At 50.0% G+C, this 16,186-nt stretch overlaps 1 protein-coding gene across 1 annotated transcript; it reads left to right on the top strand.

The window, feature by feature from the left end:
• The first annotated feature begins 5,963 nt into the window (after positions 1-5,963).
• Positions 5,964-8,709, top strand: ZNF697 (zinc finger protein 697). Its single transcript, XM_077767543.1, is given in 3 exon segments — positions 5,964-6,241; positions 7,547-8,085; positions 8,087-8,709. Coding segments are annotated over 3 exon segments (1,359 nt in total). The 5' UTR covers positions 5,964-6,000; the 3' UTR covers positions 8,666-8,709.
• The last annotated feature ends 7,477 nt before the right edge of the window (positions 8,710-16,186 follow it).

Genomic DNA, 16,186 nt, shown 5'->3' with positions numbered 1-16,186 from the left:
CGCCCCCGCCGGCCTGGCCCCCGGCCACCTGGCAGTGGCCGTGGCACATGACTCCCCCGCCTGGCCGCCCCCCAGCCTGGACCTGGGAGGGGGAGGCCTGTGAGCAGGGCCACCCCTCTGCCTGCCCAGGTCCCCTGGTGGGCCGCGCACTCCCCCGGTTCCCGGGGCTCAGCACCTGCCAGCGCCCCTTCCCAAGCGCCGGTGCCAAGGCTGGGCCCACGACGCGCCTAGGAGCTGCGTCACCTGCAGCGCATCTGCTGAGCTTCGGTGTTTTATGTGTAGAACAGGGCTGGTGAGCCTCTGTGTTGGCGTCCCAGAATGACGGGATTATCGGGGTCCAATCAGCTGTATCGCCCAGTGGGAGACGTCTCACCGCAGGGGCACTGGGGGCACGTCGCTCCACCCCACTCACCCTGGCCAGAGGTGGCCAGACAAGTGCCGTCTGTGCCAGATACCCTGGAGAAAGACAGCCAGTGCTCTATCTTTTTATTTTTTGCCACTTTTGTTTATTTCTGAGAGAGAGAGAGAGAGAGACAGCGTGAGCAGGGGAGGGTCAGAGAGAGAGAGGGAGACACAGAATCTGAAGCAGGCTCCAGGCTCTGAGATAGCTGCCCGCACAGAGCCTGATGCGAGGCTCGAACTCAGAAACCGTGAGATCATGACCTGAGCCGAAGTCGGACGGACGCTTAACCGACTGAGCCCCCCAGGCGCCCCAGCCAGTGCTCTATCTTTCAGGAGGGCAAGGGGACAGGTGTGCGCTTGTCTGCCCCACGACGCTCCCGGAAATTCCATTGATTCCATGAAGTGGTGGGGCTCTTGCTTTTGCAGAGGCCTGGATTTGTAGAGAACCCCACAGGGGGCCTCTGGGAAAACGGGCCAGTAAACTCTGGTTAAATTCTCATCTCTGGCTCTGCTACTGCCTCACTTCCTCTTCCCCTACCTCATTCCATTTCCCTTCTTTCCTCCTTCAGACATCCTTTATACCCCCTGTAGCATTATCTTCACTTTGATCTTTGAAATGGGGTGGAGTGTGTGTAGAAGGCCCTTGAGCATTTTCCTAGTGACTTCATAGGGTAATAACATTACTCATTTTTGAGTTGGGGGGTTTGGGGTACGAGGAGGAGACATGAAAATATCACAAGGTCTAAAAGCTAGGGTTTGAGCAGCCTTGGCCAAGTTGACTGACCCCACCCTGAGGTGATTTGCACCCACGAGAAAGGGGTGGGGGTGGGGGGTCGGCATTTGGGGAGTTAACCGCTTGCTGTGCTAATTGAGGAAACAAAAGTTGCCATCGAAAATGTCTAATGAAGCTGACAGTGGTGCCTCCTTGGATCAACTCTCAGGTACGTTCTGCCCCAGTGGGGGCAGATACTCAAAGTCACACAGCACAGTCTCTGTGCTGATCAAAAATCTGGGCTCTTTCCAATGGCTGCTAGTTCAGTGATTAGAAATAGACACCGAATTAATCTTGTCTGCCTGACTGCTCCCACCATTACCTGTTTGGTCCCCCACCCCCACCCCTTAAACTTCTGTCTCCTGCTTGGGAGGGGCTGTCCCTTACACATGCACCTCATTTAGCTTGCTTCTACTCACTGAATACAAGATGTGTTCTCAACATCTCCAAACCCATGTGGAACTCAACCTGCTTCTGTCACCCCAGCTCCCCCAGGCAGCTAGCCCCTCCCTGGTTCTTGTGTCCATAGGGTGGGCTGGTCATTAATAGAGCCTTGTACCTGCTAAAGGCCATTCTCGTTGAATATAGCTGTGACCTTCAGTTTAGGAGGTGTGTGTGTGTGTGTGTGTGTGTGTGTGTGTAATTTTTTATATCTAGAAGCTGGATTAAGTTTCATAACATTGTGTCTCTACTATACGCCTAGTGCTTTTACAAATCCTATAGGATATAAGGAACAAATCTTACAGGCTAGGCGGCAGCATACTTGTTTTCACGGGTACAGAATCTGAGGATGGGCAAGGTCAAGTAACTTGCACAAGGCACAGTAGTGGACAGGGAGGAGAGGATTTGAACGTCGGGCAGGCTAGCCACAGACCTGTCACGGGGCCCCGCCACCCATTCATTACCCCACCCTGGCCTTGCCCAAGAAAACATGTTGCTAGTTTTTATTTTGAGAATGAATTGGCAAGGAGTTGGACCAAGAAGTGCTTCCAGCACTCCTGACGGACATTTCAGTTATACCGCAGTGTTGAGATAACAGGTCTAAAGATGAAGTCCTGTCTAGATGCAGATAGACACTTCTGTGCTTGTCTTCTTGTTGTAGCCTTTCCTTTAACGTATCTTGTCACACTAGACAAAGTTGGCTTTTTTGCTGATAAAAAAAAATGTATCTTATTGTAGAAAATACAGATGTTCACAAAAAGGAAGAGTGATCCCAAGCAACACCCTAGGCTTCTGGCTGAGAAGGTGGGCCCTGGAACTCTCTACTGCAGGGGTTTGAATCTCTGCGGTGCCACAGATGACCTGTATGACCTTGAACTAGTCACAGCTTCTGCGCCCGTGTCTGTCTCTGGAGCTGAAGGTCATACGCTTCATCATGGGGTTGTAAAGATTAAATGATGCACAATCCTTACAAGGAGCCAGGAGATGGTTTGATTAGCAGCTCAATAAATCGTGTTCTGGTTTTCCCCTCTGAACCTGTATGTGTATGTGTAGATATACATATGCTAGTATGTAAATACTAATAAACAAAATGAGATTTTTTTTTTTTAAAACCAGCTAGTTTTCATCTAACAATATATCATGACTGCCTTTCCTTACTTCTAAATAGCCTTCTCTAGGGGCGCCTGGGTGGCTCAGTCGGTTGGGCGGCCGACTTCGGCTCAGGTCATGATCTCATGGTTCATGGGTTCCAGCCCCGCATCGGGCTCTGTGCTGACAGCTCAGAGCCTGGAGCCTGCTTCAGATTCTGTGTCTTCCTCTCTCTCTCTGACCTCCCCCTTCGCACGCTGTCTCTCTCTCTCTCAGAAATAAATAAAAAATGTTAAAAAAAAATTTTTTTAAGTAGCCGCCTGGGACCCCATGATGTGCTGGTGTGAATGGCACCGAATCCACACTGGGGGCATGCAGATTTCCAGGTTTGCTGTAACATGAATGCACTTTGAAGAAATCCCAGTAGTTGTGGCACCATGAATGGTGTCCCTCTAGGTGCCAGGAGCTCCCCACTCTTTTTAGAGCATACCTAATCTTCCCTCTCGTGGTGCGAAGGAGGACCCGGCCATGTTTCCTTTGGGAGCTTGTAACCTTCTTCATTCTGAGTGTGGCAGCCATGAACTTCCATATCCCAGCCCCATCTGGGGGACTCAGCCTCTGCCTCTTTTCCTTTTGCCTGCTTACATCTATAAAAACTGTTTTCTTTGCTTACTGCCTCTGGTATAAATTATCTCTTGGTTCCTGAGAGATCATAAATCAGAAAGTACTCTGATTCTGTTTCTGCTCTGAGGTACTAAGAAGGTCTTGTGTCCTCTTTAAAAGGTTTAGAGGTGAAACGCCAAGCTTCAGCTCAGCGTGGAGCCTGATGTGGGGCTCGATCCCACAACCCTGGGGGCCAAAATCAAGGGTCAGACACTCAACTGACTGAACTACCCAGGCGCCCCAGAACCTGCATTTTAAACTATATATTCCGAAGGAGCTCAGCTACATTGCTGGACACTGCTGCCTGAACATTCTCAGACACAGCCATTTTCTTACGATGTTCAAGGGACAGGCGTGAGTTTTCACTCTACTCTAGGGAGTATATCCTTATCTTTGAGAAAGGATATAATATGCTAGTTAGGACAGTGAATCTGTCAAAATTATGGTGGTGCCAGTGTGTCTGAGCTGAGCTGGAACAGAATCAGGACTTAAAAAAAGAGAAATAATCTGTGTATTTCATATTAAAAAGAGAAGTGACATGTATATTCTCATGGGGATCAATTTGTAAAACTCAAGAGTTATCAGTCCTCTCTACAGTGTTTTCCAAAGTGCTTTTTAAAAAATTTTTTAAACATTTATTTTTGAAAGACAGAGTATGGGGGGGGAAGGGGCAGAGAGAGTGAGACACAGAATCTGAAGGAGGCTTCAGGCTCTGATGTCAGCACAGAGCCCGTCGCGGAGCTTTAACTCACAAACCTTGAGATCATGACCCGAGACACAGTTGGATGCATAAAAACTGAGCCACCCAGTCACTCCCAAAAGCGCTTTTTTTTAATGTTTCCTTCTTTAAAAAATTTTTTAATGTTTATTTATTTTNGGGGGGGGAAGGGGCAGAGAGAGTGAGACACAGAATCTGAAGGAGGCTTCAGGCTCTGATGTCAGCACAGAGCCCGTCGCGGAGCTTTAACTCACAAACCTTGAGATCATGACCCGAGACACAGTTGGATGCTTAACCAACTGAGCCACCCAGTCACTCCCAAAAGCGCTTTTTTTTTTAATGTTTCCTTCTTTAAAAAAATTTTTAATGTTTATTTATTTTTGAGAGAGAGGGAGTGGGAGTGTGGAAGGGAGCAGCGAGAGAGGGAGACACGGAATCCGAAGCAGGCTCCAGGCTCTGAGCTGTCAGCACAGAGCCTGACGTGGGGCTCATGCTGTGAGAACTCATGCCGTGAGATCACCTGAGCGGAAGTCAGGCACTCAACCGCCTGAACCACCCAGGTGCCCCTAATGTTTCCTTCTGACATCTTCCCTGCGAGAAGGGCTAAGTAGTGTCCTCCTTGCACTGATGAGGACACTAAGACCGTTAAGAGGTTAACTGACTTGGGGCACCTGGGTGGCTTAGTCGGTTAAGCGTCCGACTTTGGCTTAGGTCATGATCTTGCGGTTCGTGGGTTCGAGCCCCGCGTCGGGCTCTGTGCTGACTGCCAGCTCAGAGCCTGGAGCCTATTTCAGAGTCTGTGTCTCCCTCTCTCTCTGACCCTCCCCTGCTCATGCTGTCTCTCTCTCAAAAATAAATAAAACATTAAAAAAAATTTAAAAAAAAAAGGTGAACTGACTTGCCGTGGGCTTTGGGGCAAGACTGTCAAGAGTCTGCAGAGCAAGGGCTGCCTTAGGGAAGTCCTCTCTATAGAGGCGGGAAAAGCTCCCAGCCGAGGAGAGAACATCTTGCTCAGCCATCTGCTTGCGAGTCCTGTTTGGGGGCTGCTGAGGCACAGAAAACGCTGGACACTTCAAAGTCTCAGTTCCAGATCTTTGCTGCCTGGAGATGAGCTGTAGGAGTGACGGATGGCAGGAGCCGATTATTTTTGGCTCAAGTGCTCAGTCTTGGCGAGGGGCCTTTAAATGTAAACCTGACATCTACAAAAGGTTTAGGAATCTGATGTCATTTTCTTCCTGCAGTTCACATGTTCTGTTCTGTAGAGGGGTTCCCAACTGTGTGAGGGTCATGTTCCTGTTAAGGGCTCTCTACAATTAAAGTATATTAAATAAGGCAAAATAGGTAATAGGGCTATAGAGATGGCTTCTAATATAGAGGGTCCCTGCATCCTTTTCCACCCCTTGCCGACCTGCTAAAGCTTGAACTATCTTGACTCACTGCTTGTCGGAAAGCGGCAGGTCCTCATTGGTTTAACGAGGTTTTCCTGCTTAGAAGTTCGTCTGAGGCTAACAGGGCCTTCTTTCTGAGCTTTATGTTTTCTCAGCTGAAAAATGGGAGCAGCCACTGTTAAGGCTAAAAAGCCGTGTTGACAGAATAATCGGCTTCAGAGATGGAAGCAGATTAACTTGTATCCAGTGGGAGTTGGCATGGAGTCTCAGAGTAAGCCGCCACTCTTCTGTGCCCCCCTGACCAGCTTCCTTCGCACTCGGTTCTGTGCATCTTAAAGTGAGAGGTGGGGCAGAGATTTGCCACATGGGGCATGGACCTCTACATGCTTTCTTGGACCATGCCCCTGATTTTCACGGGAATCCAAGCCAGAAACGGTGAGGGCAGGAGGCCAGACTGACGTGACCTTTATCTGTGTTTTGTCTGGAACAGGGGTCCCTGGTCCCATCCCTTGTCCCGTCCTTCCTGGATGGAACAAGAAGATAAACGGGGCATGTGTGAAGCCCAGGACTCGGAAGACAAAGAGATGGGCTCTGATTTTGAGAACTCAGAAGACAGGGAACGGGACCCAGAAGAAACAATGGGCTCTAATCCAGAGGACGCAGACAAGAGAGAAAACCGCCCGGAGCAGGAGATGGGCTCCAATCCCCAGGATGCGGCTCAAGGAAGGGACCTGGAAGACAGGGAACTGGTGTCTGACATCTGCCCAGGTGAGGAGGAAGCTGGCATTTCCTTGGAAGTTGCCCCACTCGCAGTTATTTCTAGCTTCTCCAGAGTTAGAAGCAGGGGCGGCACTCTTTGTGGGAGAGTCCTCTAGCGGGCACCGTTGAACAGATTCGGTTCCACTGGAAGCCTGAGGAGCAGCCTTTTCTTCAGTCTGAGGTGGGCAGTACTGGCTAACGTGTGAAGAGGGGACCTCACTGGCGCAGCACTTTACAGCATACAGAACACTGCTATCAACGAACCCTTGCAGCCACACGAGAGGGAATATAGCTAGGATCAGAACCTCCCTCATCAGATTGTTGGGAGAGTGTAGAGGTGCTGCGTAGAGAAACTTAGCACAGCACTGAGCAAGCAGAGCATGCAGGTGTTCACAGTTACAGCCTTCATCTTTGCAGACAAGCAAACTCAGTGGTAAGTGACTGCCCGGGGTCACGTGGAGAATGCCCAAAGTGCTCAAGGCCTCTGTTAAGTCCCTTGCTGTTCCCGACCTGGAAAGAGTAAGCGCTGACCCTCCATCCATCTCCTTGGTTCTGCCTTTGGGCATCCACTGCTTTATACTGCCCTGGGCATGCCTGGGGGACAGGAATGAACTGAAATACCTTATGGCTGAGACTGTAAAGTTACATTCTTTCCCCTGTGACACATCCTCCACTTCCTGCCACCCTCCCCTGCAGTGCATACAGGCATGTGGTCTTTTCATATCTTAGTAAGTTTCTGGAATGCCCTCGGCTTGGAGATGACCGCCAGAGGCGGGCAGGTGTGTGTTCTGAATCAGTCTCTAGGCCCCCGCGGTCACTTCCCGTGCCTGGCTTACAGAGTAAAACCCTTAAGGTGTGGTGGTTTGTTGTTCTGGCCCAACAAATATTTTAAAAACCAGCCCATTACCTGCTTAGGACAGGCGGCCTTTCCTTGTGGTTGGCTGCAGCGGTCCTGTGTTTGGAGGCCAGGGCCTCGACATGCATTGGGAGCTGTTAGACCTCATCTCTTCTGAGGTCCCACAGAGTCCCACCTGGCCCGGACAGTGACCATTTCAAGCAGACTGTCAGGCCTTCAGACCGCTCTGCAGAGCAGAACCTAAGTTCTGCTTAGGTGGGTGAGCTCTCCCCAGGTTTCAGAGCACACTATCCGGTAGGCCTTCCCCGGGACTCACCAGGTGGGAAAGAGGCTAGAATCGTGGGCGCCTTGGAGAGAGGCTGAGAGTGCCCGGGGGAAGGGATAAATCCGTGGCCCTCACTCTTAGCACCTTTTGAGCATCACGTATAGTCACCCCATTGCCCCCCTTTCTGTTGCAGACGGGCTGCTGAGTGAGGAAGAAGGGGCTGCTCTCCGCGAGGAAGATTACCCGACTGGTGTCGCTGAGATGGCGATGTTCCCGGGACTGTCTGAGTCCGATAGCATCTCTCGCAGCCCCCGGGAAGAGGAGGGAGAGGAGGAGGAGGAGGAGAGCGCCGGGGAGAACCGGCTTGACGAAGAGGAGCAGCCGCCCCCTCCCATGCTGCCCTGGCGGCGGCACCTCTCCCTGGGGAGTCGGCACCGCGGCGACAAGCCGGCCCAGCGCCGCTTCCGCCGGCTCCACCATCCCGTGGCCTTGGACCTCGGAGAGCTCGACAGCCTGATGGCCAGCATCATGGACGCGCCCACCATCTGCCCTGACTGCGGGGAGAGCTTCAGCCCCGGCGCCGCCTTCCTGCAGCACCAGCGCATCCACCGCCTGGCGGAGGCCGCAGCCGCTGCCAGCCTGGAGCCCTTCGGCTTCGCGGGCGAGTGCGGCGCAGCCGTAGTGGGCATGGTGGGCGTGGGCGGCAGCTTTGGGGCGGGGCCCGCGCTGNTACACGTGCGGCGAGTGCGGCAAGGGCTTCGTGCGCCGCTCGCACCTGGCCAACCACCAGCGCATCCACACGGGCGAGAAGCCGCACGGCTGCGGCGAGTGCGGCAAGCGCTTCAGCTGGCGCTCAGACCTGGTGAAGCACCAGCGCGTGCACACGGGCGAGAAGCCCTACATGTGCTCCGAGTGCGGCGAGACCTTCAGCGTCAGCTCGCACCTGTTCACGCACAAGCGCACGCACTCGGGCGAGCGGCCCTACGTGTGCCGCGAGTGCGGCAAGGGCTTCGGGCGCAACTCGCACCTGGTGAACCACCTGCGCGTGCACACGGGCGAGAAGCCCTTCCGCTGCGGCCAGTGCGAGAAGCGTTTCAGCGACTTCTCGACGCTCACGCAGCACCAGCGCACGCACACGGGCGAGAAGCCCTACACGTGCATCGAGTGCGGCAAGAGCTTCATCCAGAGCTCGCACCTGATCCGCCACCGCCGCATCCACACCGGCAACAAGCCGCACAAGTGCGCGGGCTGCGGCAAGGGCTTCCGCTACAAAACGCACCTCGCGCAGCACCAGAAGCTGCACCTGTGCTAGGGCCAGGCCGCGGGGAGGCCGCTGGGGGGGCGGGGGGGCGCATGTGGGGAGTAGGTGTTCCGGGGATAGACCGTGTAGAAGGACGTGGGAAGGGGCGGGAGGGACAATCCAAGGGTGACTGGGGAGTCTTTGGGTGTTAGGGGGTCTTGAAGGGGAGGGTCGAGTAAACTCTTGTTTGGGGGTGTTTTATGTTGCCTGCCTCCTCCCCCAGGGGAACGTGCGAGGACTTGTTCAGATGCACGGAGTAGGGGGCAAAGAGCACTTTGAGGACCTTGAAGAAGGGGTGTTAGGGGGCGTGGGGGAGTGAACAGGATGGCAGGCAATAGAGTAGGTAGGGTTGTGATGACCTGTGAGAATCGGGAGACGGTGTGGTTAGAGCGAGGGTTATGGGATAAAATAAAAGGCGGGTATGAATAATTCTAACCTGGTCACACCAGGCATTAAGCCAGTGTTCGAACCCTGCCCCCCTTCCCCATCAGCTGTAGTCCCGTGAAAAGTAGAGGAACCTTGTCGATCCTATGGGAGAGGATATTTTATATATTCTTCCCTTCCTTTCTCTGAGCCAGTTAGCTGCTATCTTGAACATCCAGGGGAAACTGGGCAGGAAAGCTACACACTCTGGTTCCAAGGTCAATACTGAGGTGTAGAAATTCATTCATAACAGATTTTAAGATCACCTGGGTAATCTTGGTCCTGCCCCTGGTTATTTACTACTTCCTTTAAAATAGTCTAGCTTCATGCGAGGACAAGGTGATCCACGAGGAAGTCAGGTGTGTGCCAAGCCCAGTATTTCAGGTCTCACTTGTGATCTTCTAAGTGTAGGGAAATGAAACTGTCCCCATTATGTGTGACTTTCCCTTTCCCAGGTCAGCATGATGCTTATTTCAGACCAGTGACAGCTGCCTCAGCGACCTGCTACGAAAGTCAACCTGTTCAGAGTTTTGCTAGCCTTATGTGAGAAATCCAGGAAAGCAAATGTTCACATGTTGGGGTACAAGGCTTCTTTGTCTCATTTGCCTTCACTCTGTATCCAGTGCACCCTTCCCCCTTGGTTGTAATGGAGGAGATAATAGAACAGCCTCTCCATCCATATTGACATGGGCTTTTGGTCTGAGTAGAAATTTCTTTTTCCTACACAGGGAGGCACAGTAGAAAGCTCAAGGCTTTACACCAGGAGGGCACAAGCGGGGAGAGGTGTAAATGCAACATTGCCAAATAGCACAAGCAATGAATGTTTTCTGGTTGTTATATGAATGCCAAAACAGCACTTTTATATTTGTAAAGTGCTTTATGATTTTTAATGATTGTTAGTTGTTTCTCACATCTTTGTGAGGTAGATCAGTATTATGACCCCTGTCATAGGGAAGGCCTGGGGACAAGAGTACAGCAGGCTGTTCTGAAGAGAGGCTGATGACCGTGTGAATAGGTACAGCCTGACCTTTTGTGCTCTCCAGCTCAGCTGCTAGAAAGACTTACCCGTCCTGATTTATGTAGTAAAATAAAGACACTGAAAAATTTCTGCTTCATGGAAAACTTAAGGCTAGTCTAGAAGGGCCAAAGATGTCCTTGTTGACAGAGCTGGACTTTGTCACATGATTAGGGTGTCTTAGGTTGGTTGTATTTCTAGTAGGGGGCTGTAGTTAGATGACTGTTGTACAGATTTTGGTTACCTGTGGTGAAAATTCCTCCCCTGGCTTAGCCTCTAGAAGTTAGAGTTGTGGAAAGCAGTATTGTTTTCTTCACCAGTGATCGTTAGTTGCCCTGTAGTTTTCATGGAAGCATCTTCACAGACCGTTGGACACACTTGAAGGAGAAGAAAGACTGCAAGATTGTTTTTATGATTTTAGCAACCTTTCCGTGGGTGCTGGTAATTTGTACTTGATGAGTTGTGTTTTAGCAAAGAACCTCGTTGGGGACTGTAGGAAAGCATGTTTCTGTCCTTATGAAAACACCTTCTTTAAAAAAAATCCTGAGAATTCTGGGCTTATGTGATGCCTGTTGATCTTGTCCCCTGCATCAGTTTACTGCTATTTACAAATGCAAATAATACAGGTTTTCAAAAGATAGAGAATTTTGGAAGACACTAATTCTTTATTTCTTTTTAGTTGAGTACGATGAGCAAAGTAAATGTCCATTATTTATTCTGACTCTTTAGACTGAGTACTAAGTGTATAGGACTCTTCTGAAAATAATATAGCCTGTTTGTAGGTAATCTTATTCCTTTGTGTGCGTGCGTGGTTTTTTTTTTGTTTTTTTTTGTTTGTTTGTTTTTATCATGTACATCTACCTCTTCCAGCCGTTTTAAGTTCTCTCAAGTTTGTGCCTCTGAACTCTCATCCAACTTTTGATTATTCATGGATTGATCTCCACTTTATGGGTTATTTGGTGTTTTGCTGCCATTGCACAGTCTTAGCTATGTTACGTATGGGCATCTCTCAAGAAAGAGTTCAACAGGGAAAGGAGATTGAAGCTAATATAAAGTAACTTAGTGGCAGTGGAAATCTTTGGATTTCATTGACCTGTCTGGGGTACCATGGGTAAGAAAGTCAGCTACTACTTTGGTATCCCTTTTGTGAGCAAATCCCTCAGCAGAAGAAAACAGGCCAGCCACGAACACCTCCACTCTCATGGTGCATTTAAAATGTGATTCCACTTTTCTTAAGATTCTTCAGGGAACAGAGCTGCATTACATGAGTCTAAATGCAATCAGAAGGCTATTGCTCATGTTTAGTCTAAGAATTGTGTTTCTTCAGCCAGCCCCATTGACTGTGGTTCTCCCTTAAAAATGTTCATTTGAAGATTCCTCCCATGAACTCATTAATGATGGTGGAGGCAAGTGTATCATTTGTTTCCTGGGGAGTTTGGTCAAGTGCAGGCTGCCCTTTACTTTGCCAAGCCTGAGGCGGTTAAATTGGTTAAATGGCTTGATCAAATCTTGAGCTCTGAGTTGGAAAGAAAAGGTGAAAAGTTAACCCCTTGAGCCATGTGGTCTCTTCAGGATCAAGAGGCTGTACATATGTGAAAAAGTACAGATTGAGAACCTGTGTTCATAGACAGTCTGAACTGTGTTTCTGAAGTGTGTGCACATTTTCTTCCACTGTAACATTATTTTACAGCCATTTGTTAAAATAGTGAATAATTTAATGAATCTAAAAGTAATTGTGTGTGTGCGCTTGTATATGTGGGAATTGCCTTATTTGCAGGGTGTTTTATTTAATGATGGTTCCTTGGACAGCTTTCTGGTGTTCAGCAACCAATATGGAATATTTGTCATTAAATCCATATCAGTCTTTTTCCATGTCATTCTTTTTTGTCATCCATTAAATGTCACTCGGGTCAGTATATGGAAGCTACGTTGGCAGAGCAGGGGTCAGCAAACTACGAAACCTGGGCTGCCTCTTTTTGCAAGTCGGATTTTTGGGATGACGGTCCTATCCATTCAGCCTTGCTTACAGATTGTGGGTGCTTCCGCTCGGCAACAGCAAGGTTGAGTCTTTGTGACAGAGGCTACGTGGCCCACAGTCCTGAAATATTTACTCTCAGGATGTTTACAAAGACTTGGCTGACTCCTGTGTTACTAGAATGTTCAGGTGAATCCTAAATTGTCCTGGGAACTAGCTGATGTCTAAATACTCTGCCCATCTTGACCAATAATTCAGCAGGGCGCTTCTGTACCTGTGGGACTTGGGGTTGGGACTGTGTTAATGCTATGCCACTGGTATCGATACCCAAAAATCTGTGTCTTCCTTCCTTGTATGAACAAATCTGGGGCATTTAGGCAGCGGGCAGGGGAAAGTCGGTGTGGGGAGGTGGAAGCAATTTTAGGCCTTACCTCTAATCTATTAAAAAATGTATTCCTGAATCACCTAAGAAAGTATTTTCTTCCCCGCAGCTCTCAGAAATGTAACTTAATGGCTACTGGTAATTCAGAACGGAACTTGCCAGCTAGACTGGACTTTTACATAAAATCTTTTTTAGCTGGTCTCTGCCCAACCTCATGGAAACAATGTGACAGCTGTCTTTAAGGAAGAGATTCACAAGAAATAGAAAAGAGGAAGCGTGAAAAACACCTTATTTTCTTGTAATGATCACAACTACCTCCTTGTGTGTCTGCCAGTCCCTTCCCTGCCAGGTCCAGTGAATGCCGGGTCCTGGTTGTGGAAGGAGGCTCTCAGATTGTGGGTGCTTCCGCTCGGTTCTGAGATTGCAACATTCCTCCCTAGGCCTGACTGTTCTGGCTTGAACCAACCACCAGTCTAGCCCCTGGTCCCTAGGAAAACTACGAAGCTGAATATTTGAAGTTATTTGCCTGGTGCTCTGTGGCGACATAGCAGGAACCTGGTCTTCTGGGCTATCCTGGGAAGGGATACTGAGCCTGAACTTGCTGTTAGAACAGGGCTCAGTCCGCCGCCCAGGTGGAGAAAATGTATCCAGTCAGTTTGGAATTCTTTGGGCTTCATTAGTTTAAGATCACGATTTTCTGAATTTAACCTTAACTACACAGTAGACTTACCTGGAGAGCTTTAAAAACAACCAACCTCCTCCACTCCCCCCCCCCCAAAAAAAACCCACCCAAAATAACCCAAAAAAAAAAACTGGTCCAGAGATTGATTGATTGATTGGTGTGGGGTGAAGTCCAAGTACCTGTAATTTTATAAAGGCTCCCTAGGCAACTTTAAGTTTCAACCAGGATCAAGCACGTCTGTAGGACCCTTTAGGCATCTCCTTTCTTTCTTGGGGATTACAGTTAAGTAAAACCAATGAGCCTCACATCTCTCCTCTGCCAAGGGGTATAGAGGCAAAGGGCATTGTCAGATGCCGCAGGCTTTGCTGCCTGTCATTCCTGTTAAACTCACCTTTCACATGCACCAAGTAGATAAGGAAGGGTCAGGAGAGTGCCCGCAGTCACCCTTCATCAGATAACACGGGCCTTCCTTTGTCTTTGCCTGTCATAGGCACCAGCCTCCCCTTCCTTCTGATCTTCATTCCGCCTCAGCTCACTTAACAAAGCAAAATTCCATTCATTACTCCTTTTCTGAGCTGCCCTTGGCAATCCAGCTGTTTCCAGAGTTTTGCTACTGGAGAGAAAGGGGAGGAACTCACCCATCGGGTCTCCAGCTTGAACAGACTAGTGTTGGGCTCTTTGTCCTGGTCGGAGCCTCAAGGGTCTGCAGTAGTAGTCCCCTGCTGCCCCGCCTGTGCTTTCAAGGTCACCTCTGCTCATCCGAAGCACACTCGAGCAGTTTTCGTTTTCCAACCACCCCAATGGGATCCAGGCGGCTGTTCGCAGACTTGTCTGTACCCACCTGCCTCGCAGCAGCCACGGATGCTCAGCTCGGGAAACCAAAGAGCTGGGTTGTAAGAGGTTTCTTGTACCAAGCTGCCCTGTACTTAGGAAAGATTTAAAACATGTGTCCATCGGCAGCGCTCCAGCTGGCCTTCCACGCAGACATTAGGATGGGTTTCATGCCAAGTGAAAGAGCTGAAAGGTTCCAGGCTTCTCCTGTTGCTAGAAACTAGGGACTCACTGAAAGTAGTTGGATATGGTCATTTATTCACAGACGATGCTCCCCTGAGATGCCTACCCTGACCCATGAGGGCTGGAGTGGTTCTGCAGAGACGTGACCATAATGTCCTGTACATGTTCCCTGCAGATGGTGGCCTACCTGATGCCCCAAGGCTGTGGCTCATTAAGAGCAGAGACCCTGAGAAGCTCAGTCCATAAGCCTGCTGAGTGGCCTTATGCTGGGGTGGTGCTTGATGCTGGGGGTACAGGTATGAAAGAGAGAAGCTCACATGTTCTAACACTCCAGAGGCTGATTTTGTCCTTTGCCTAACAGCAAACCCAACTTCCTGATGCTGAATTATTTTGCATACGGTAAGTGTGACTTGGGATTTGGCCCCTGGTGGGGGAAGGAAGAACTCCCTAATACCAAGGCTTCAGGTATGATACTTGGGTAAGATGGTACCTCTAGCAAAGGCTCAGGGTGAAACGGACTCTGCCCAAGACTGGTGCCAGGGTCACTGCTGCTGCAGATCAGGCAGTGTCCACTTTATCCGGCTTTGGTGGGTGGAGGAAAGAGGCAGTGTGACCTTGGAGAGGCTAATGAAGCAAGGGGCTGCTAAGGGACCTGGCTAGACACTTCTTTTGTTAGTCCAGTGTTAGAAAGTGTCTGAGAACTTTGACACACAAGGACCACCTCAAGGCTTCCGCTGAAATAGCTCTGCTGCTCTTGGTTAACGTCAACAGACATAGGAGGGGTCATGGACTTGACTTTGTAATGTTACAGCCTAGCCTGGGCACCACAGAGAGACTTGATCTTGGCCTCGTCTGCCCAGTGGAAAGATGCAGATGTGAGGTGTGGGGAGAAGATCAAAACCACAAACATGAAGCTTCTTGGAAGGTTTAGGAGCTGTATGAATGTTAGGAGACAAGATAGTCTCAGCGTGGTTGTCTCGTCGATGGCTCCTGGGAGCCTAGCAGGAGGAGAAAAGCAGTAGCTTGCATGCAGGACTGTCTCTTCTCAGATTTCCAACTCCTGAGGCAGAGGGATGAGGGGATGGGAGACCATGGCCTTCACTCCTTTCCCGAGGACTGAGGAAGAAAGGAGGAACCTGTTCTACTGTCCCTTTGAGGGACAAGCAAAGGACAGGACTCTGGTATTGGTTGTGAGCAAGGCTCGGACTTCTCTGGGCCTGCTTCCTTGTTGAGAGACTCCACGTCTCTGGACTCTGCCCACTCTAGGGTCTAGTGGTTGTCAGGAGGCTTGAACCCTACTTGGGAAACATCCATAACTCCACCCAAGAATGACATGAGAGCTTGTCTAAGTCCATGTTAGGTTCTGTGGCTCAGGAGGGAGGGGCTCTCTGGTGGGCTCCTGCTTGGCCCGGCCTTGGTGGTCCACATCGGGAGGGGTGGTGTGCCCTGTGCAGATGAGGACCCAGATGCCAACAGAACTGGGGCGGAGCTAGGGAGCTGCTCCGTCAGCTCTGGCTTTGCACAGATAAAAAATGTGCAGCCAGAGGACCGTGTTCTGGTGAAGGTTAGCTGTAGAAACATGGCGGTGCTAGAGATGGTGCGACCACTTATGATTGCCCAGTGTCACTGGGACGGACCTGAGAAATGGGCCACAACCTTTATTTTGCAGGTAAAGAAACAGACCCAGGGAAGTAAAGAGAGCTGCCTAATTCTGAAAAGGGCCAAAGTGAAAGAGAACTCAGGTGTTCACCCTTGTTTGCAGACATGGAAGCTTTTTTTTTTTAATGTTTATTTATTTTTGAGAGAGAGAGACAGAGAGGGAAGGGCAGAGAGAGAGGGAGACACAGAATCCAAAGCAGGCTCCTGGCTCTGAGCCGTCAACAGAGCTAGACGTGGGGCTTGAACCCAATCATGACCTGAGACCAAGTTGAACGCATAACTGACTGAGCCACCCAGGCACCTCTGGAAATGGAAATTTCTGAAGAGAGAGAATGACCTCTTTTTCCCTCCTCTTTCTCCTTCCTCAACCCCCCCCCCCCCCT

Source organism: Crocuta crocuta, unplaced genomic scaffold, assembly GCF_008692635.1.
Source record: "Crocuta crocuta isolate KB4526 unplaced genomic scaffold, BGI_CrCroc_1.0 scaffold180, whole genome shotgun sequence".
Taxonomy (NCBI): Eukaryota; Metazoa; Chordata; class Mammalia; order Carnivora; family Hyaenidae; genus Crocuta; species Crocuta crocuta.
The sequence above is the reverse complement of the archived record's forward strand: the minus strand, read 5'-3'. Positions and strand labels throughout refer to the sequence as shown.